Source organism: Diabrotica undecimpunctata, chromosome 1, assembly GCF_040954645.1.
Source record: "Diabrotica undecimpunctata isolate CICGRU chromosome 1, icDiaUnde3, whole genome shotgun sequence".
Classification (NCBI taxonomy): domain Eukaryota; kingdom Metazoa; phylum Arthropoda; class Insecta; order Coleoptera; family Chrysomelidae; genus Diabrotica; species Diabrotica undecimpunctata.
The window spans coordinates 4,265,086-4,286,716 of record NC_092803.1 but is presented as its reverse complement, the minus strand read 5'-3'; the positions used below and the strand labels follow the sequence as shown (position 1 = coordinate 4,286,716).

General features: G+C 31.5%; 1 protein-coding gene and 1 long non-coding RNA gene across 2 annotated transcripts in view; both read right to left on the bottom strand.

The window, feature by feature from the left end:
* Positions 1–21,631, bottom strand: part of LOC140444334 (vascular endothelial growth factor receptor 1-like) — a 96,313-nt gene that overhangs the window by 11,281 nt on the left and 63,401 nt on the right. Inside the window, exons 19-24 of the mRNA XM_072536086.1 lie at positions 21,187–21,355; positions 20,845–20,984; positions 4,555–4,715; positions 4,254–4,376; positions 1,582–1,793; positions 673–778 (exon numbers count right to left, since the gene is read on the bottom strand). Coding sequence (XP_072392187.1) covers positions 673–778; positions 1,582–1,793; positions 4,254–4,376; positions 4,555–4,715; positions 20,845–20,984; positions 21,187–21,355 — 911 coding nt within the window. The remainder of the gene's footprint in view (positions 1–672; positions 779–1,581; positions 1,794–4,253; positions 4,377–4,554; positions 4,716–20,844; positions 20,985–21,186; positions 21,356–21,631) is intronic.
* Positions 9,310–18,356, bottom strand: LOC140444342 (uncharacterized). The gene is made up of 3 exons (XR_011951319.1): positions 18,071–18,356; positions 17,770–17,892; positions 9,310–9,827 (listed from the first exon to the last, which is right to left on the bottom strand). It is a non-coding gene; the product is annotated as an uncharacterized lncRNA (long non-coding RNA).

Below are 21,631 nucleotides of genomic sequence, written 5' to 3'. Positions count from 1 at the left end.
ATCTCCCGTTTGGCTACCTACAGATGTACTAGCTTCTCTCTGGTCATGAAATAATTCCTCGATGTACTCTTTCCATCGTCGTAGTTTTTGTTCTGTCTCCAATATAATATTTCCATTTTTGTCGATCAATATATTCGAGGTTCTTCTACTTCCTACTCCGGCTAGTTCTTTGACTTTTTTTTGTAGATTAAAGTTTTCATATCTGTTTTGCAGTTCTTCTATTTCTTTACATGTTTCAGAGAAGTAGGTTTCTTTAGCCTCCCTAATTTTTCTTCTTATTTGGTTTTGAAGCTGTTTATAGCGAGTCGTATTGATGGTTTTGTTTTTTCTCCTTTCATTCATCAACTCTAGAATTTCCTCGGTCATCCATTCTTTTTTCTTACATTTGGTTGTTGTAAGTACTTTATCAGCAAATTAATATTCATTAAAGATTTGCTGCTTGAATTTAAAAATCCATATAATGTTTCCAAAGATTGTTCCGTTTTTGTTGTGTGTTCAATGTTGGTTTTGGTAAAGACCCTTGTTTGAGAATTGTATGTGAGAACCCTTAATAAATAATATAGACTTTTGTTTTTATATACTGCGAGTATTTTACCAAAAGTTAAACTTTTATAGTTAACTATCGGCTGTTCATATTACCTGTAAATCGATAATATTACCTTCAAAACTCACCTTTCTTAAGGTTTCTTCAAGTAATGCTCCAATTCTTTCGGCCAGCTTGGTAAACGATGGTCTTTCAACAGGTTTAGCTAACCAACATTCAGTCATTACTTGATACCTGTAAAGATTTAATAACTTTGTTAACAATCTAAGAAAAAAGTTTTTAAGAACACTTTTTTAAATCAATATTTCCTTTAAAAATCAAAATAAAAGAAAAAATAAAACTTAAGAAAGCACTGGGTGATATAGAATGTTGAAGTCAATAACAGAACCCTGTAACACCTGACTTTTTATGTAAATGACACATTGAAAAGAGAACAAATCTCTTTCTCTTCAATTCTAGCCACCCGGAGGGAGGTAGCGTATATTATGATAGTATTGTTGTTTATGAGCCTTGCATCTTCGTTTAATTTCTTTGTTGAGGTCTCTTAAACTGGCTTTTTACCTTTTACTATGTACACTACTATAGTGCACATAGTGACTAGTAGAGTAGTAAAGCAGAATAGAAGAATAGTTGAGTGATTCTATACTTAAGAATAAATACCTACTTATTACATAGACTCACATGGGGTAAGCATATGTAGAACAAGAGGAAGTAAGTAAAATAGAAAGATCGATGGAACAACGAGCCAGAGGAAGACCAAGCCTTAGGTATCAAGACAACTTAGGGAATAATTTAAAATCTATTAGAGTTGAAGCATGGAGAAGAGTTACCATAGACAAGATAGAACGAAGGATTATTCTGAAAAAATCTTTGGCTTATAATGAGCTGTGATGCCACTAGTAACAATGCTGAAAGCAAGTAACAAAGCAGAAAAGCATGTTGGTTACTTCACCGTTATTTTTTTGTTTTAGTCAACGTCTTTAATCAAAATCTCACTTACCAAAATCAAAAATGTAAATAATCTTAAGAATACTTACACCTCCTTTGGTGAATATTCTGGGCTCTCTAGTCGATATCCATCCAACAACTTATAATAGAGCTTTTCATCTGCTTCCATACCGGGATAAGGAGTTTTTCCTAAGGAGAATAGTTCCCATAATACTATACCGTATGACCAAACATCCGATTGTGTGGAAAATACTCGATCCCTGATAGATTCAATTGCCATCCATTTTACAGGAAGAGGAGTCTACACAAAAATAAATAAAATAATAAATAATTGATGGATTCGACCGTTACTTGATGGAAATTCATTTTATGTAACAATAAAACACTGAAAACTTTGTTTTCAAACTTCCACAAAATTTATTTTAAATTGTTATCACTACAGCTGTTTCGGCTGATTGCCTTTCTCAAGTGATCTGTTTTTGGTATGGGTTTACACTTTATAGTCTCTAATGAAATAGGTTGAGGAGGGGAGAACTGTTTGTCTCAAGCTGGTCATTCAGAATTATATCTGTGTTTTTTAATTTGTTGATTTCCATAGATTCTAACAAAGATAGCTTAAGGCCTTTATTTTGAATGTGGAGAATTTTAAATTCGTCATTAAAAGAATGATTATGATCTAGAAGGTGAAGTGCGTATGTAGAATCTGTTTTTCTATTATTGAAAGCCCTTTTATGTTCTGCTATTCGTTTATTAAAATTTCTAACTGTTCTACCCCCCAAAAACTTACATTGGTCAAACAGGTAGAAATTTTAATAAACGAATAGCAGAACATAAAAGGGCTTTCAATAATAGAAAAACAGATTCTACATACGCACTTCACCTTCTAGATCATAATCATTCTTTTAATGACGAATTTAAAATTCTCCACATTCAAAATAAAGGCCTTAAGCTATCTTTGTTAGAATCTATGGAAATCAACAAATTAAAAAACACAGATATAATTCTGAATGACCAGCTTGAGACAAACAGTTCTCCCCTCCTCAACCTGTTTCATTAGAGACTATAAAGTGTAAACCCATACCAAAAACAGATCACTTGAGAAAGGCAATCAGCCGAAACAGCTGTAGTGATAACAATTTAAAATAAATTTTGTGGAAGTTTGAAAACAAAGTTTTCAGTGTTTTATTGTTACAAAATAATAAATATTATTTCGAACTGAATGGGGGGTAATTCTTATAAAACGTATCGGCATAGCTCGCAACAAAGAAAAAAAAGTGTATAATATGAAAGGAAGGCAACCATATATACGTATTTCTGACTATTGGTCGTCTTCAGTACGGTGCAGCCAAGTTAGAAAAGCAGCATGTTAACTGAAGAAAGGAATCCTTTCACAAGTTAACATGCTGCTTGCATGATTACTTAGTTCTCGGGAAGAACCATTCAAGAATCATTCGTGAAGCTATCGAAATCGAAAAACAGCCTAACAGCTTAAATACCGGCAACATGGCGACCCATGTTGCCGGCCCATATTTTAATAATAAGGGAGTACGGCGATAGAAAAAGATCTTATAGTAAAGTGACCAACTCGTTCAACGATACTCAACAAAAGCCCTTTGGGTTGACCAAAAACTGCTACAAATTACAATAAAACTTTACATTTATTGCAGTTTCGTTGAACATCCTCTAGCAGAGCTGCACAAATACAAATGATGTAGGTCATTCTTCAGTTCTGCGTCTATTACATAGGCATTCTTAAAATCCCTACAAAATTAAGTTGTTGCTAGAATTAAATGGTTAAAGTTTGGAGCCAATTTTGATGACGGAGCTCCAATTCATTTTAGTCTAAATGTTCGGTTGGTTTAGATCACACATTTCCCAGACGATGGATTGATAGATTCGACAGTATTAAATGGCTTCCTCGTTCACCCGATTTGAATCCTTGGGATTTATTTGGGATACTTGAAAAGTAGAATTTATACAAGTTTACCAACAAGTGTTACAGAGTTAAGTCAAAGAATTATCGTTGATTATTAATATCTAGAGAAACATGTAATAATTTCATAGATGCATTCTACCATCCTTTGGATACCTACTGTCAAATCAAGAGCAGAGAACATTTTGAACATTTGATTAGGTAGACATTATTTTTACAACGTAATAAACTCTTAATTCTTATGACAATTTGGCAACGTAAAAAACATCAAATTTTAAATCTTCCTCCTGCAAAATAGGTCTATCCTTATTTTTGTATAATTCAAAACAATCAGTTAAGAGACAATTAGGAGGTTCCAGACTTTTGGTCCACTCTGTATAGGACAACCAGCGAAGCTGGTAGGATTATATATGTTTCAAGGTAATAAACTTTTTAAAGAATATATGACTATGGATTGATAGATTCGATGGATTGATAGATTTCCTTTGAATGGCTTCCTTGTTCACCCAATTTGAATCCTAAAGATTGGGATTTATTTTGGATAAAAGTAGAATTTATGTAAACTTTTTAAAGAATATATGAAGCAAAAAGAATAAGAATAAAGGAACACAAGATCCAGAAAAAAGAGGAACAATTGACTTGAAAATAAAATTGAAAGAATTGACTCGGGACCAAATTGAGTGCAAAAAATGTTTAAAGAGTTAAGAAAACTCGACGTCTCCCAATAGGGTTCAATAGGTAAAAGAATAAATATTACTTTCTATTATAAAAATTATTATGTATAATTACTTTTCAGCGTAAAGATTATATTTAAAAATAAATATTTACATTTCCACATTTTTTGTAGTTGTCGTTTTTGTACATGCTTTTCGCTAGACCAAAGTCGCATATTTTCACAATATTCTCGTCACTTAATAATATATTTCTTGCTGCTAAATCTCCGTGGAGCACCTGTAAAATCAAAGCTATACTTTAAGAAATTGTTCAATATTTAAGTAATATTTTAGTAAAAAAAATAAAACTGAACAACATAAGTGCACGCTTCAGCAAAATATAATTTTTTAATATTTAAAACTCAGATTGATAATAAAGACAATCAAATTGTTTTGTAAATTAAACGGTGACTTACTTTTCTTGAAGCCAGATACTCCATTCCTCTAGCGACTTGGAAAGCATAAGCAATGAGATCTTTCGTGCTGATTGGATGTATATTGCCCTTATAGTCGCCCTTATAATTCAAACGCCATTCTGGTTGGACACTATTATTGCTAAGGAAGACGCTGTCATCACCTTAAAATATTTGTTTAATAATATATGAAATAATAATATAAATAAGTTAATTTAAGAGATTATAAATAAAAGATAATTAAAAAACAACAAAATATGGTCTGCGATGAACGAACGATAAATTTAAAACTACAAGAACAAGATCTAGTGGTGGTAGAAATGTTCTTCTTCTTCTTCTTCCTTCTTGTATGTAGGCTTTAAAGCCTGTTTCTTCTTCAATATTAGCCTCCTACATTGTTTAAATTGTCGCACCATCTTTTTCTTTGTCTGCCAATACTTCTTTGTCCATTTGGTGACTTATCTCATGCTATTCGTCCTATCCTATCCTCTGCCATTCTACTAATGTGTTCGTTCCACTCCTGTTTCCGTTTTGTCACCCATTCATTTAGGTCTTCTACAGGGTGTCCCATAATTAATTGGACATTAGCTAATGGGTGATAGATGACATCAAAATAAAGCGTTTGAGCTCAAATTGCTTAGGAAAATTGTTGCTAGTTTTCGTTCTACAGGGAGATTCATTAATATTTTTTTATATTATTTTTATGGATATATTGAAAACTATTTAACCGATTTAAGTGAAATAACATTCAATTCTACACAAAAAAGGTATTCTTGTTTCAAATCAAAAAAGTACACCGTTTTCGAAATAAACGTATTTTGTTAATGATGCATGTCTCTATTTAATTTTTTGCAAAACAAGTATGCTTTGAACTTAATGACAACGTCAAGACGTAACTACGAATTTATTTATTATTAATTGTCAAAGGTAACCAAGAATTTATTTATTATTAGTTGTCAAAGTGCAGGGCGAGTCATTATTTGTCAAAGTGCTATTAAGTTTTTTATAAACCACTTAAGATAAAGGAAAAATGCCACGTCATAGTGAATTTTCTAATGTAGAAATGCGCGATATGATCTGTTTGTATGCCCAGGAAAATTTTTGTTCTCGTAAAGCAGCTGAACTCTATTTCGAACTTTATCCCAATAGAAGGCAATCAAACCATAAAACTATTAAATCATTGTTCGACAGATTAGGCGAAACAGGGTCATTTCATCCCAAAAACAGGAATGCTGGAAGACCGAGAGTAATTTATGCGGATATGGAGGATGAAATTGTTGTGCGTGTTGCAGAAGATCCAGAAACCAGTAAAAAGCTTGTTTCTGCGGCCACTGGTATAAGCAAATCTACGGTGTCAAGAATAGTATGGACAGAAAATCTGTATCCGTATAGTTTTACTTCAGTACAGAATCTTTTACCACAGGATTTTCCAGCAAGGCTCCGATTTAGTCAGTTTATGATGGGGCGGCATTTAGACGATCCAATGTTTTATAATAAAATTTTATTTACCGATGAAGCCACATTTACTAGAAGGGGCGTATTTAACTGGCGCAATAGCCATACCTACGCGACAGAAAATCCTCATGCATTTCAAGAACATCATTTTCAACACGAGTTTTCCATAAATATCTGGTGTGGCATATTTGGGGATTGTATTGTAGGACCATTCGAATTATCAACTAGGCTTGACGGAGTAACGTATCTAAATTTTTTAAGAAAAGATTTACCAACTCTTTTAGAAGACATACCTCTAAATTTGAGACGGAACTCTTGGTACATGCATGATGGTGCACCACCACATTATAGCCTAGAAGTTAGAAATTATCTAGATGAAATTTATCCTCAAAGGTGGATTGGTAGAGGTAGTGTATACCCATGGCCAGCACGCAGTCCCGAACTAAATCCCCTAGACTTTCACTTGTGGGGCTACCTAAAGTCACTTGTTTATAAAAAAAAAATAACCGTCAAGAGTTATGGCAAAATATTGTAGAGGGAGTTAACGTAATTAGGGCCCAAAGAAACTCATTATTTAAAATAAGACAAAACTTACACAAAAGATTTAGATTATGTAGTTTATCTAATGGTGCACATTTTGAACACTTATTGTAATTTTTTTTCGTTTCGTTTTGAATTATTCACTTTGTTAATTGTTTTATATTCACTTTCGTCTTTATCTTTCGAGATAAGGACTGTACAGTTGCGAAAGTGATGTTACGATAGGCTCTAAGTACTGCCTTATTGTTGTTTGTCTGCAATAATGGGACGGCATCTTTGGTAGATAATTGAAAAAATTGTTAACGAAATCTTTGTCCTTGGCGTGCCTCTTTGTAGCAGTCTGTAGATTCTAAGTAAGTAACATTAGATACAGAAGTAATAACATCACTATTTTCTTTAAAGTCAAGCCAGTAGCGTACAGTCCATTTTTTAATACCAAATGTACTTAAGGAAGTTTTACAACAAACTTTTTTTCTAGTCCCATTAATAATTAGGAAATATTCTAATGATGAGTGGCGTCTAGATCAGCTTGGCTTCTTCGTCGTAAGATAGTGTGTTTTTCAACTGTATTTACAATAAATGTTTTTCATGGGTCCCATGTTATGGTTTTCTAAAACGAATTAAAAAGTTCTTGCCTCTTCTACTCGGTAATTTCATTACAGGCTCTAACCTTCGATTTTCGGCACATATCAGAAGAACAGGGTGTTTCCATTTTTCGTTGACCTCTCTCAACATCTTGATATATTTTTCCCTCTCTGGCTCTTCGATACCCTAAATACGTTTTCCCTTGCATCCTCAAATTTTTGTTTTTAGCTTTTCTATTCCTTTGTGTTTACAAGTTTTCTTTTCTTTAGTGAATGTAAATTTCCATCAAAAAGTGTCCCGCATCTTCAGAAGATGAACTAGCTGGTTCTATATTACTACCATCCATTTCAGGGTCATTAGTTTTATTTGTAGGAATCTCGTCTAATTCAATGTCTTTAGGTTCCATTTAGCTACAGTTTCTTTGTCGGATATACTATAGTCCAAATGAACAGAAGATAAATTAGCTGGCTCATTTTCTTTTTCAAATATACTACAAACCAAAGGAACGGTTTTCAATTTAGCAATTGTCTAACGAAAAATCTGCAGATGTTAAAGCTCCCGGAGATGGGAACAGCAATTTAGGAGTTTTCTCTCTATGATCCTTAATATTGGAACTTTTACGATCTTTCTTCATATTTGACTGATATTCGTCAAATGCAGTCATTAGTTCAACATTTGAGAAAGAGCCATCGTAATCTCCTATTTTATCAGATTGCTGACTATTTTTTAGTTCCCAGTCCATATTATCTGAAATAAAAACGAACATAAAATATTTGTTTATTTTTAATCAACTCACATAAAATAAGTTTAAAAATGTGATAGAAGAACATAATTCTAAATAATATGCCAAGAACTAATATAATATAAATATAAAAACAAAAATTTAAGCTACTATAATTTGTCTTCATTGGATTATTAATTTTACTTAAATAAATACTGCTTATCTACTTGATTTTTGATAAATATGTAATGTCAGTTACAAAGAACAATACTGCCCAACTCCATGGTTAAGTTTCAGTACAATTTTTACAAATTAACTTTGTTATTATAAGGATGTTTTATTAAAATGTTGTTAATTAACTAGCTAAGAACTAAGTTAAATATATTTGACCAATTACTTACTTACCTTTTTCGCTTGTCATTTGGCATAAAACACAGAGCAATACAACCTAACCTTAATATCACACCTGTTTGACAGGAGAACGGCAGTATTTTTAACCCGGCGCCAGTGTGGTAGACTAAAATGTAAAAAACCTGTGTGGTGGGGTGTCGGATACCCCAAATTAAAAAAATAATGGAAATAAAGTAACACATTTTTAGAAAATTTATATTGTGATTTATATTTCAACATATAACAAATTTAAATCAAAAGGAACTAGTGTTTAGAAACAAATTGCAAACTAAATACTTGAGTATTACAAAAAAGTCTCATTTTACACCATAAAAAAACGTCACACTCATTTTTTCCCGATTATAAAAAAAAGATCAGAGAACTAGTAAAAATAAATAAATGTTTGGAAAAACCATAACCATTGTTTAAATAGGACTAGTTAGACAATTCTTATGGAACAAACATTTGACTTTTACTCTGCCGTCATGTAGCGGCCTCTAGTCATAAATTTAAAAAACTATTAACAGAAACTTAATTCTCGGCAGGATTCTATTCGAGTATATTTTTACCTGTCTCATGACTAAGGCAAACCTGTACACGGATGCCAGATTGTGAAGAAAATATAAGACTTTAATAAAATGCTTATTGTTATTATCGTTGTATGCGTCTAGTGAAAGATAACTTGACTATTTCGAGCGAATATTTCAAATTGTTTTTATACTTTGAGACTTGCTAAATCTAAATCGGTTAGTAATCTATTTAAATAAAGTAGGTAAATGCTGACTTTTTTTTAATTTTTATTAGTTTATCAGATATTTATTTTGGTTATATGATTTGCTAGAAAAGGATTAAATATTTAATTGAAATACACTCGATTGCTATCGTCTTAGAACACTGATGCGGAGGTTTATTTTTTAGTCAAGACTTAAGTTTTATCATTGTTTAAAAAAGAAAATCTTTTTAAACAATGGTTTTATGTATGTTTTGAGAAAATTAAATTTTCAATCTTTTAATCTTTAAAATGACGTTTGAAAATATAGTAAACTTATGGGTATGGTTTTTTGATAATGGTTTTGAAACAAATAAACACATCGATATGCCACAACAAGAGGCAACACATATTTAGGGACAAATTAATCTATGTGTTGGGATAAAAGGAATAATAATTAACAACACTTTAACAAATAGTATCCTTTATTTTATTTATTTATGTATTTTATAATATAAACACCAGTTTTGTATTTCTGTTTACATAAATGAGAAGTTTAAATGAATGAGCTGTTCATTAATGAAATAATTTTAAATTACAAAGTGATAAAGATACAATTAGTGATAAAAATTGATTGTAACATTGTTTTCATGAACTAAAATAAGCAATGTATGTAGTGCGAAACACTATTGGCACCGTGGATGGTTGTTTTGCTATCGAATACGTATGAAAAACGCGTGGTGTCGTTAACAAACCTTCCTCTTCTACCTCACTATATTTTTTTGGTTTGCATTTAGATAGTTTTGGTCAAAATGCTTACTGCATAGAAATTTTTTTTTAAATCGGGTAGCTCCAGACTTTCCAATGCAGCATTACCTACAACAATATTATTATTAACACAACTGAAAAAAAAGCAATTTTCTGCACAATAAAGTAAAAAAACAATTTAAGTTCTGTATTCAAAATATAAATAACTTGGCAGTTATGCCAACATATTTTTATATATATATATATATATATATATATATATATATATATATATATATATATATATATATATATATATATATATATGTATATATAAGAGTAAGAAAAAAGAAATTTTTTAGATAGGAAAAAAAAGATTCCATAGACTACCAAAAACAAATTTTTTTTGGTAGTATGGGTATGGGTATGGGATCTAGTCTTTCACCCATTCTAAGTAGCTATATCAAGGATGATGTTATCAGTGATTGTATCAACAATTGTACTTTTTTCATTCCTTTTTTTAAAGATATGTAGATGATTTAGTTTTGGCACTTCCTAAACACAAAATTATTGAAATAGTCAACATTTTTAAGTATCATAATCAACATATACAATTTACAGTTGAGGAAGAGGTAGACAATTCTCTAGTTCCTTAGAGTAGGTTTCAAATCCAGTGCTTTATACAGGTTGGTAAATTGTTTGCAGTTGGTAAGTTTGGTATGGTTGATTCATAGTTGTAATAGTCGATGCTTCTCTTCTAGTTATGAAGTCTAGGGAGAGATGACCAATAAAAGATTGAAGTTTATGAAAAGTCGTTTTGCTCTTTTGCTCTAAGTTTTGTCAAGTATCCTCTACCGACTTTTTGAAAACGAATTTCGAGATTCGTTAGCTAGTTGAATTGGAGTGACTTCAGTCACCCCATGGTTGGTAGCTTCTTTGGCAAAATGATCTGCTGTTTTATTACCAGTAATTCCGGTGTGAGAAGGCAGCCATATGAGAGAGACTGTTACATCGTAAGCAGAGAGATTTTGGTATATGTCATGAATGTTTTGAACTAATAGGTGCTCAGTGAAAATTGTATTGACTAAATGGATATATGAAAGAAAATCTGAACAAATGGCAATATGTCTGTTTTGATGTGAGATACATTTAAAAGCCAACACAATACTATATAGTTCACCTGTGCAAACGTTGCATATTAAGGGTAACCGAGATGATCTTACAAGTTCATGTTTAGTGGTTACTGCACAACCAATACCGGTGGTAGTTTTAAAAGCATCTGTATAGAGAATTAAATTCTAAAAATGCTTTCTTTATAAGAAGGTTAGAAAATTCAAGTTTGTTAAAAATAGTGAGTGAGGTATATATTGAAGGGATATCTTTAGCCCAGAGGGGAAGTAAAGGTAGAGGAAATAAACTAGTCAGAAAAAGGTCAATATTTTTAAGTAGTGGACAAATTAATTGAGGTATAGATTATATGATAAGGTGTTGGTTATTGTTAGTGAAAGAAGACGGCATTGTGGCAATTAGGGAATGAACAAGATTAAATGGATTTGCAGATGTTGATGCAGCATACGAAAGTAGAAGTGATTATCGTCTTAGGGTAGGAGAAAGTTCATTAGACTAAAGCGAAAAGCGCTCAGACCTAGAAGTAGTTTTATTGGCAACCCATTGAAGATGACTGAGGGTTTTAACAATGTTCAACCTTTTAAAACAATTGATTTTAAGTTCAGAGATTTGATTTTTTCAATTTAATCTGGAGTCAAACATAAAACCGAGAATTTTACAATAATTAACACCAGAAAGTAGAGAATTGTTAAATAAAATTTGGGGTAAGGGAGTGGAAATCCCTATGGAAAATTTTATTAATTTGGTTTTGCTCTCAGAGAGTAATAATCCTAGTTCGTTAAATCTATCTTGAAGTAGATTTTTTACACTTTTTATAAGTTTATATGAGGATGGGACAGATTTAAGATGGCAGTAAATGATTAGGTCATCAGCGTATTGAACATATTTGATGGGAGGCAAATTTCGTTGATGGCAAGAATGAATAAAGTTAAACTTAATGCAGATTCTAAAGGGACACCTTAATTTTGAGGAAGAGATCGAAAAAGTTTACCCTTGGCAAGGACTTTAAAGATTCTTTCAATTAGATATTTTTTTACAAATGAGAAAATATTACCATTTAAATTATAGTGGGAGTTTTTGTCAATGATTGCTTTTCTGGAGATTGAATAAAATGCCCCTTTAACGTTAAATATAGTTGCTACGACATCTTGTTGATTATAGATTGCTTAAGAAATGTGTGTTTGAAAAATAAAAAAGTTATCAATAGTAGACCGATTACGTCGGAAGCCGGATTGAGCGTCGGGAATAATATTATACTGTTTAACGAACCACGTGAGTATTTCATTGATCATTGTTTCAAGAAGTTTGCAGGTAATACAAGTAAGAGAAATCAGACGAAAGATATTGGAGTTATAGAGGGCTGGTCAGGTTTTTTAATTGGAATGATTATAGATTTGCGCCAAACATCTGGGAATTTTTGTGTGTTCTAGATAAGGTTATAAATTTCGAGAAGTTTGGAGAGAGATGTATTAGAGAGATTTTTTAAAAATATATAAGGGATATCATCGGGATCATCAGCAGATTTTGTACATGAAAACAAGGTAAATTTTAGTTTATTTAGGGCAAACAAGCCGTTCATAAACTTGACATCGTGTGGAGTTGACGAGATGGTGGAGAAAGATTGAGCGCGTAAAGAACTGGGAGTAAAAGCCATATTACTTTTATTGAATCTGTCTTCAACCCCATTAGCGAGTGTGTCAGAAATGAATTGACTGTCAGAGATAACTGTGTTGTTGAAGAAGATGATAGGAGAAATAGTTAGGATATAGGAATGAAGGATGACTAAATTCATAGGATGAAGGTTAGTTTTATTGCCTTGGATTTGTGAAACAGTTTTTTTTATAAATGAGAGTGGAGTTATCATATCCACTGGTAACTTTAACATCCTAATATATAAGACTAAATAATGTAAACTAAATTGTAACATATAACTTTTATCGGGTTTTTACCCAGATATTTAGTGGCTCAAAAAATGTACACCTAGACACTGATAATGGAATATGGATTCCGAAAACAATTTGTCTTCATGACATAGCCCGTTTGGGTTTTTTAATTTATGTACCTTTTATAAAGAATTTTAACAAATTTTTTTTTTGTAATGATCTTTCTTTTATCTTAGTATAGATTAGGGCAAGACCTTTCATTAACGATTGTCAGCGGTATGTCAGTGGTAAATTTACTGGCTTCATTTAGAGGTTCGTTGGTGCCTAAGGAATTTTCGAGAAATTTTTCAAGATAATTCTAGAAAACCCTAATTTTTGTGTTTTTATAGGATTTGAGTGCAGCTTTTAGTTCGAAATAGTTTATAAGAGAGTTCGGATGATTGGTATCTTGTTGTGAAACTGAGGATGAATAATGAAAGGGCGAAGGAAGAAAAGATGGTTAGGTCCAGATTTGTTGCAAAACTTTTATTTTAAATTTTCTGCCAGAATCTTGGCTGTCTCTTAATTGTCAAGGATAACCTTTCGATTAAAAAAGAGATTGGATATTTTAAGGTTATTTTTTGTTAACATTTTTTTTTCCAAACTGGACTTGGACTAGTATTTGATGTACATAAAGTTTTCTTACTTAATTAAATATCGTGTCTAAATTTGGCAAAAGATGAAGTAAAAATATACAGAGAGCAGAAAAAATGAATAAATGCGAGAGAAAGAGAGAAATTCTATTCATCATGTATGCTGTGATTAGATTTGACATCAGAAGATTTATCAGAGGATGCACTTATATATACTCTTGTAAGTCGGAGATAGGCTGTTCTTTTAACTTTTTTAAGATTCTAGTGATACGGTTTTTTAGTGATCTTTTCCTTGTACCTATGTAGAGCTGCAATAAGTCCTTTTGAATACCATCTATGTTGGAGGATTTTTAAGCTTCTTGTAGTGGGATGATACATACAAAAGAGTTCTCAAGAAATGTAATAAGTTGCGTGGAATTGAGTGTAAAATTAGTCGGATTATCTTTGTAAATCATTTCTATAGCGGAAATATAATAAGGTTTCATCGAGTAATCCAATCAAAGATTAGATTTGGACATTTTTTGGCTGGTTTCAGTGGCATTGAAAATGTCGAAGGAGGAAAAGAACTTAATAGCGCAAGAATACCGGATGAAGATAGATGGTAGGAGTATCATGAGGACTGTCATTAAAGTGTCCCCTTTTTTGTCCTACTGCCAACATGGGCTTTGAATTAGTACGACGAGAGATGGATAAATCCATAATGGCAGCCAGGATGGATATGCAGTTAACAGAGATGGACTCAATTTCCGAAGATAGAAATTCTTTTGATGAAGTTAAGGATTCAGGATTAAAGACTCCTTAGAGTCAGCTGAAAATGAAGAAGAGGGAGGAGCATTAGCTGCAATGAGTGTGTGATCTGGTCAACTGGAGACTTTGCAATCAGACTTCACGGTACGACCCGTAAGCTTACAAAGAAAACACTATAGTCTGTCAGAGAATAAAAATATTTTAAAGGATGTATTTTCATGGTTAATTAACAGAGAAGATTGCACTTCGAAGTTCACCTTGTCAGCTATTTCAAATGTTACCCTAGGAAAACTCATGATATATGCCTATTGATCATCTGATGTTCCGTATTTTTTAGGGACTGCTCGATTAGGAATGCGGGATGGAAGGAGATACATTTGAAATAAGGATTCTTTTGGTCGCAGAAAGAAGCCTGCAGATAAAGATGACGGTGGAATTAATTATGACGTTCGGTGTATTAGTTGATCAACGATGTCGGTAGAAGTGAGGAAAATGCAGATTCGATTATTCGAAATGCGAGATGTAAAAGTAATATTTTTTGGATAAACTATTTCACCAATTTCTTTAATATATTTAAATAAAACAGTATTCAAAATGGAGTGCATGACAATAACTTGTTCCCTTTTAGAAAACGAACGGGAAGGAGGTCTAGAGACTGCGTCGACGACATATGATTTTGGGTTGGAATTGAAGTTGTTTTGTGTAAATGTAAATATTAAATTGCTGTTCATGATGTGTAGTCCTGGTTACCCAGACCGTAACACAATACCTAAATGTGAGTACCTAATGGATCCTCTTCCAAACTGGAAAGAAAGAAAAAAAGGATCTCACCTATTTCTTGGGATTTTCACTGGTTTTCTTTAATTACACCAATATAGCCGCAATTAAATTCGACTATTGAAATATAAAACCAAATTTGATACTCGTTTTCTTATCACATTGCAATTAAAGAACTTCGCTTCGTATTGTTAACTCGTCGATGAATTACTTTATCTGTTTAACACTGTTTAAATCTTTTTTAAATCCGTGAGGAACTTTAAAAAGGGTGTTTAACCTTTGACAGTTATTTGACGTTTTTTGAATCGATAATTTGAAGCTTTATTTATAAACTTCAACATTTTATTAAAAAAACAGTTTGAAAAAGTACTTTTTAGCTTCTAAACATTTATACTACTTTTGATATTTTTCATGTCATACGGCTGTACGTAGGCTCAATGAAAAGCTGGTGTAAAAGCACAATTAAAAAAAAAGCAGAAATTTCCATAACCAATAACAAGAAACAAGCTGAGAAATTGCAGCGGACAGATCTCCCTTGCATTTTTCTGTGGCGATATTTTACGAGTACCATTATTTTAATGTTTCAAAACTAATTTACTTCTTCAGTGTGTATACCATATATAAATCGAATTATAAAATTTAGATATTCTTTTACAATGTGGTCAATTTTCAGCTCTTAATGTTAATAAACAATGAAAATATTGGCAATTTCTTAAATAAGAAAAAAAATGCTATTTGATTTCCTCTGGGCCATAGAAGGTTTTGGTTTTTTTTTAAATGTCTTTTTTTTATTAGCTTTATATTGAGCCTACATACAAGTGTATGACATAAAAAAGTCAAAGTTATTAGAAATTTTTATATGCTAAAAATTTGTTATTCTTCAAACTGATTTTTAAAAACAAATTTAATATAATCTTGATGTTTTTTTTTAATAATTTAAAACGAAGCCATAAATCGATATCTATTTACAAAATAACCCTAGAGTGACTATTTGGACAAGTACAGTTGTTTAAATAATCGGTCTCCTGGATAAACAAATTGAATAACTCATAAACTGTATGGTCGTTCTGTATGATATTTAGCATACTTTAAAAACTCATTAACTGCCATAATTTTAAATAGTTATTACATATCGTTATGCAGAAAAGAAAGTTATTTATATTTATATTATTTATATTTATATTAACATTTATAAATTTTACTTTAAAAATAAGGGTTTTTAAATTATCTCGGTCAATTCTTTATGTATTTTAATTATAAAAATATCAATATAGAGAACATTTTATGATCTATAACTTTTATTTTAACCATATATCTCTAACATGAATAAGAAACGTTTTATGCTCATAAACTTTTTTCACTTTTTACGATTGTTTAATAAAAAAGCAAAGCAAAATTAGCTGAAGTCTTCACATAATTGTCATCAGCTACCCCTCATATACCTTTTAGAGACTTTAAATACCTGTTTAAGATTTTTTCAGCTTTTTTAGAGTTTTAGATCATAAAAAGTTATGTAATTTTTGAGAGTATCCAAATTAAAATACATGAAACTATTAACCGAAATAGTTGCAAAAAAAAACCTTATTTTTGCAGTTGCTTATAAATTATAACTCTTTTTTGGGCAAGGACATGTAACATAGCTCCTTGAAATTATGGAAATTAATAAGTTATTAAAGTGAGCTAAATATCAATCAGAGCAAATAGTTTATAGGTTATTTAATCTGTTTATAAACATTTATAATAACGTTGATATCGTTTATGCCACAAACTTATTTAGAGGCTTATGAAAAACTGGTGAAAAACACACTTTCTAAAAAAAACAGAATCTTTTATGACCATTACTAGGCAAGAGAGCATTTTATATTTAAAACCAAAGCATTTTATTCTTAAAATCATACTTCCATTGTCTATTAACAGTAAGAGCTGAAAATTGAAGGGACCCTAAATGAAGATCTGAATTGTGCGTTCCAACTTACATATGGCATATGCGGTAAAGAAGTAAAAATTTATAACCCGTTAAAATGATGGTATTCGTAAAATACCTCTTCGGAAAAGTAGAATGGAGAACCATTTGAGCTCGGTTTTTTTTTAGATTTGAACTTTTTGAAAATGAAGCGCGATTGCAAAATTTGCAATATCTTGGCTTCTGTGGCACGTAAAACATATTTTTTTTTTAAACTGGGATAGGTCAACAAAAAGTTGTTTACATAATCGCTTTCTACGATAAACAAATCCTCACTATTTTTATTAGTTACATTACATACCATTATGCAAAAACAAAGTTATTAAAATTTATAAATTTCTGCAAAATCAAGGGTTTCTTGCAACTATTTTGATGAATTCTTTATATATTTTAATTTAGAAACTCACAAATGGAAGAACTTTTTGAACCTACAATTTTTATTTTAACTATTTTTCTCTAACTGGATAAAAAACATTTATAGCCAAAATCACCTGTATGTCTTCACAGATTTATTATTAACTAACCCTCATATATCTTTTAGAACCTTCAAATATCTGTATAAAATGTTTACGTGAAACCAATAACTTTTTCCCAGATGGACCTTTGTATAAATTAGTTCTCCGATAAAGATGAACTTATTTCTACTTTTCAATACAATAACTAAAAATAGCTAAAGAAATACATATTTAAATATCTAATACTTTGTTTATGTTTATTAACTTGTTTATTCACTAATTTGTTTTTCCGAAGTTTATTATATCATAATTATAATACCAACGAAAACGTAAAATTCAAATTAATGCATCTCGAATATGACGCGTGCACCCTGGCGATAATAAAAAATGATGAATGAAAAAAAAAATTAAACATTTTTTCAAGTTAATTACGTAACGGAAACGGTGTAAAATAAAAGAATATAAAAAAAGTTTCTATTTACTTACCAGAGTGTAATATCCATCTTTGACAAGCCGAAGGATTTTTGTCGGAAATCTGAACATTCTTAATCCATGAATATTGTATGGTGATAAACCACATTTGTAATAACAACAAATATTTCCGGCCATCTGTAAAAAACCATTTATTTATTATGGAAGTAACATTATTTTAATTTAAAATCACTTTTTTCAAATATTATCGTATGTATGTAATATCCGGTAAAATTTATTTCTAAATACCTAATTTGTTTTCTCATACAATGTTTTTTTATGTTTTAAACACATATAATTAAAATGTTTTACTTACCTCGGACCAAATTTTTGTAATACACTTCCAAATAAAATAAAATATTTAAATTCTTTAAACTTATTTAGATATAGGAAGACTTAGAAACCACAGTACGTTTATGTACAATTTTAGTTGACACCATATTTACTAGTTGATAGTAATAACTCTATTTTAAATGAATATCTTAAGTGATTCAAGGTCTGTTTTTTGTAACATTTTTAGTTTAACAAGTAAACCTGTTGCTACTATGTCAGTGAAATATTGCAACGCTGGTGAATTTAATTCAGTGGATCAAAAATGGACGTTTAGTTTCGTCCTTAACTTTTTCACATAGCACCAACTAGTATAATGTATATCAAACAAACAATGGTATATTAAAATCTATTGAGACAGAAAGAGTGGTGACATCTAGTGACTGTCTCAATTAGAATCAAACAAATTTATACATTGCGTTGGCTAACTAGTCCTATTTAAACAATGCCATAACATACAAAATAAATTTTAATTGTTTTTAGCTAAATAGCAAGAATCACAATGCACCACTGAATGCTCTAAACATATAGCTTTTTTACAAATCACACAATTATAAAAGGTCTTTCTGTCATTTTTTCTCGGGCAAAAATTACATCTTTTGGCTACTTTCATTCGTTTACCTGATTTCACTACATCATTTGTTACAGTTCCTTCAGGATGGACTTGTAAATTTCGCGAAAGCCTTAAGTTGGTAGACCGAATTTGTTTGTATTCTGTTAGTAACTGTATTGCTAATAATTTCAAAAATTCCCTTCGTTTTGACTGAAAATCGCCAGTATTTTGTTGATAAATTACTCTAGCATTTATACCTGCACAGTTGAGTATCGTGTAAAAAATGGGCCACCTTTTGCTATTACGTGAAACATCGTATAAAGCCGACAATTCATCTACCCCACATTTTGTAGCTTTATAAAAAGAAATTATTTCTGGTTTCTTACTTTTGCCAGTATTATCGTCAATATCAGGAGTGTGGTGTAAAGTTGAAATTAGAAGAACTACTTTTCCTTTTTTTGGTACATGTGAAACTAACGTAATACTCTCTTGAAATCTAAATTTTGAGGAATATACTGGCCTGTTCCTAGATGTTATAAAACTTTCAGGTATTTGCCTTTTGTTTTTTCTTACAGTTCCAGTAGAAGTCAGTTGATGATCTTTTAAAAGCTTCAGCATCAGCTCAGAACTTATGAACCAATTATCGAATGTTACATCTCGTTTTATTCCAGATATCGGAGTTACAAGTCGGAGAACTACGTCACTAGGTTTATTGCTCAATTGGAAGGGTCCCTCTGGCTGCAATCCCACGTAGAGTTCTAAATTCAAAACGTAATATCATTTTGCATCAACGAGAGCGAATATCTTTAATCCGTATCGTTCAGGCTTTTTCGGCATATACTGGCGAAAACCACAGCGGCCTCTAAATGCCTCCAGCTTATCATAAATAGTAAGGTATTCGCTTTGCGTATAGATGTCTTGGCTATTTTGCACAAATTTTTCGAAAATTGCTCTAATTGCAGTCATTTTATCGAGTTTTTTTCTTTCTTCTGGATTTTCTATATTATCAAAACGTAGACAAGACTGTAAAAAAATAAATCGTTGTAAAGACATCGTCTCTCTAAATAAGCTTATTCTGGTTCCATCGGTAGACCAAAGATCTTCTAAATTAAGCCGAGCAGACTTGAACACCCCAGCCAAGTACAATAGTCCAAACAATGCTCTTATTTCAGTTGCATTGGTTTCGCGAACTGCATACTGATGGTTTTCATTGTAGCAAGTGGACTTCTTTCTTATTTTTATATTAGTCCAAGTTACGATATCATCCATCATACTAGGTGTGATTTCGCCGTTTCGTCATTTTTGCATTTCGTTTTACCCCTGGTAAATGCGTTATGATATTTACTGAGCGTGTTCTTAAATTTATAGAAAAGCATGTTAAAGACCATTTAGTGCCGTTCTTACCTACGTAATTTTGACTCTCCTGTCCTTGCCCCAAAAGTTCATTTTCGATTTCTATATCAGTCACCGACTGTTGTAAATCAATAGCATCTTCCTCGCTGTCAGAGTTGTGGCTACTGTTGTCTTCATTGTCAGATTCGTTCTGCAGATCCAATTACTACATCATCGTCTTGAGAATCATCCCATAAAGCTTGAAGCCTCGCCTGCTCCCGTTCATATCGATAAGCCATAATCTAGAACAAAAAGATAAATAATTTAAGTATAAAATTTCACATTTTCATTAAAAATAAATAATTTCAACGGAAATTATATAAAAATGTGAATGCCCAACTCAAATAATACTACCCTAAACATATTAACTTACCTGTGTGGTGGGGTATATGATACCCCAATGACGTTTGGATCAAAATAGCGATGCGTGCGTTCACTTCTAAAGTAAATCAACTGCGAGACCTCCTTCAAGGTTCTAACGAAAGGTACTGAAATGCTTGTCGCGCTAATTTACCGATAAAAATATTGGCGCTTAATTTTAAACTCACTGGGGTATGTCATACCCCACCACACTGGCGCCGGGTTAACCGAATGTACGTAGGCGGTATTAAAATAGCGTCACTGGAGGGCCATTAGAAAGGAGAAAATTAGAAAGTTTTCAAGCCAAATGGCGCAAAAGAAATGTATCTATGTAAATGAACCATAAAGTACATTTGGGGAAAAATGTCACTTAGAAAGTTTTGGTTCTTTGGCGACGATATAACAATATTATTTTGATACTTTTTTTCATTCTATAGTATAATATGTATGCTTACCTTGAGTAAGAGAAGTCATATCAGTATCTTCTGATGCAGCGGGAGCTCTGTAGTCACCCATCGTACTCGGAGGTACCAGTCTGTCACCGTAGGTAGAATCAGCAAGTGCGGCATACCTCATAAGCGGGGAATGCGCTTGACTAAAAAACAAGTAGAAGAAAATTAAAGAGCTAAATAGATATAAAATCAAAGCATTTAAAAATAATAGAAAAGTAGGTAAAGAGTATTGAAACTAAGACAAACGCAAAGGAATGCAACAAGCTGAATTATTAATATACCAAATGTTACAAGATTATAAAGATAAAAGATCAAATTTAAATAAAAATTTCTTGTTATGCATACCTAATGTTGCTAGCTACGGAATACGTACGGTCCAAACACTCCTGACCTATCATATAATTTACTTTACCCGTGAGGGGATCTATTTGGTTAATAAAATGTTCCCTGTGACGCAAGAGGTAGTTCTGCAAATTGCCAAATCGACAATATTCGACAATCACCAAAAGCTCTTCTGAAAAATACAAAAGAGAATTTTTATTGTTTAATTATTTATTGACAAATCGTAAAATAAATCCACTAGAATTCTGTATCTATATACACACAACCAAACTTACCATAGAACGGGGTGACTTTGTTAATTTTATCCGTATTTTCTAGTGTAACTTTTGAATGGGCCATCCCAAAAATGTGGAAAAGTCACCATTGGGATGCATTTTATGTTTATTTAATTTAAATTGATAGTATATATATTTTTAAATTGAGGATTTAAAAATAAAATAAAAAAGTA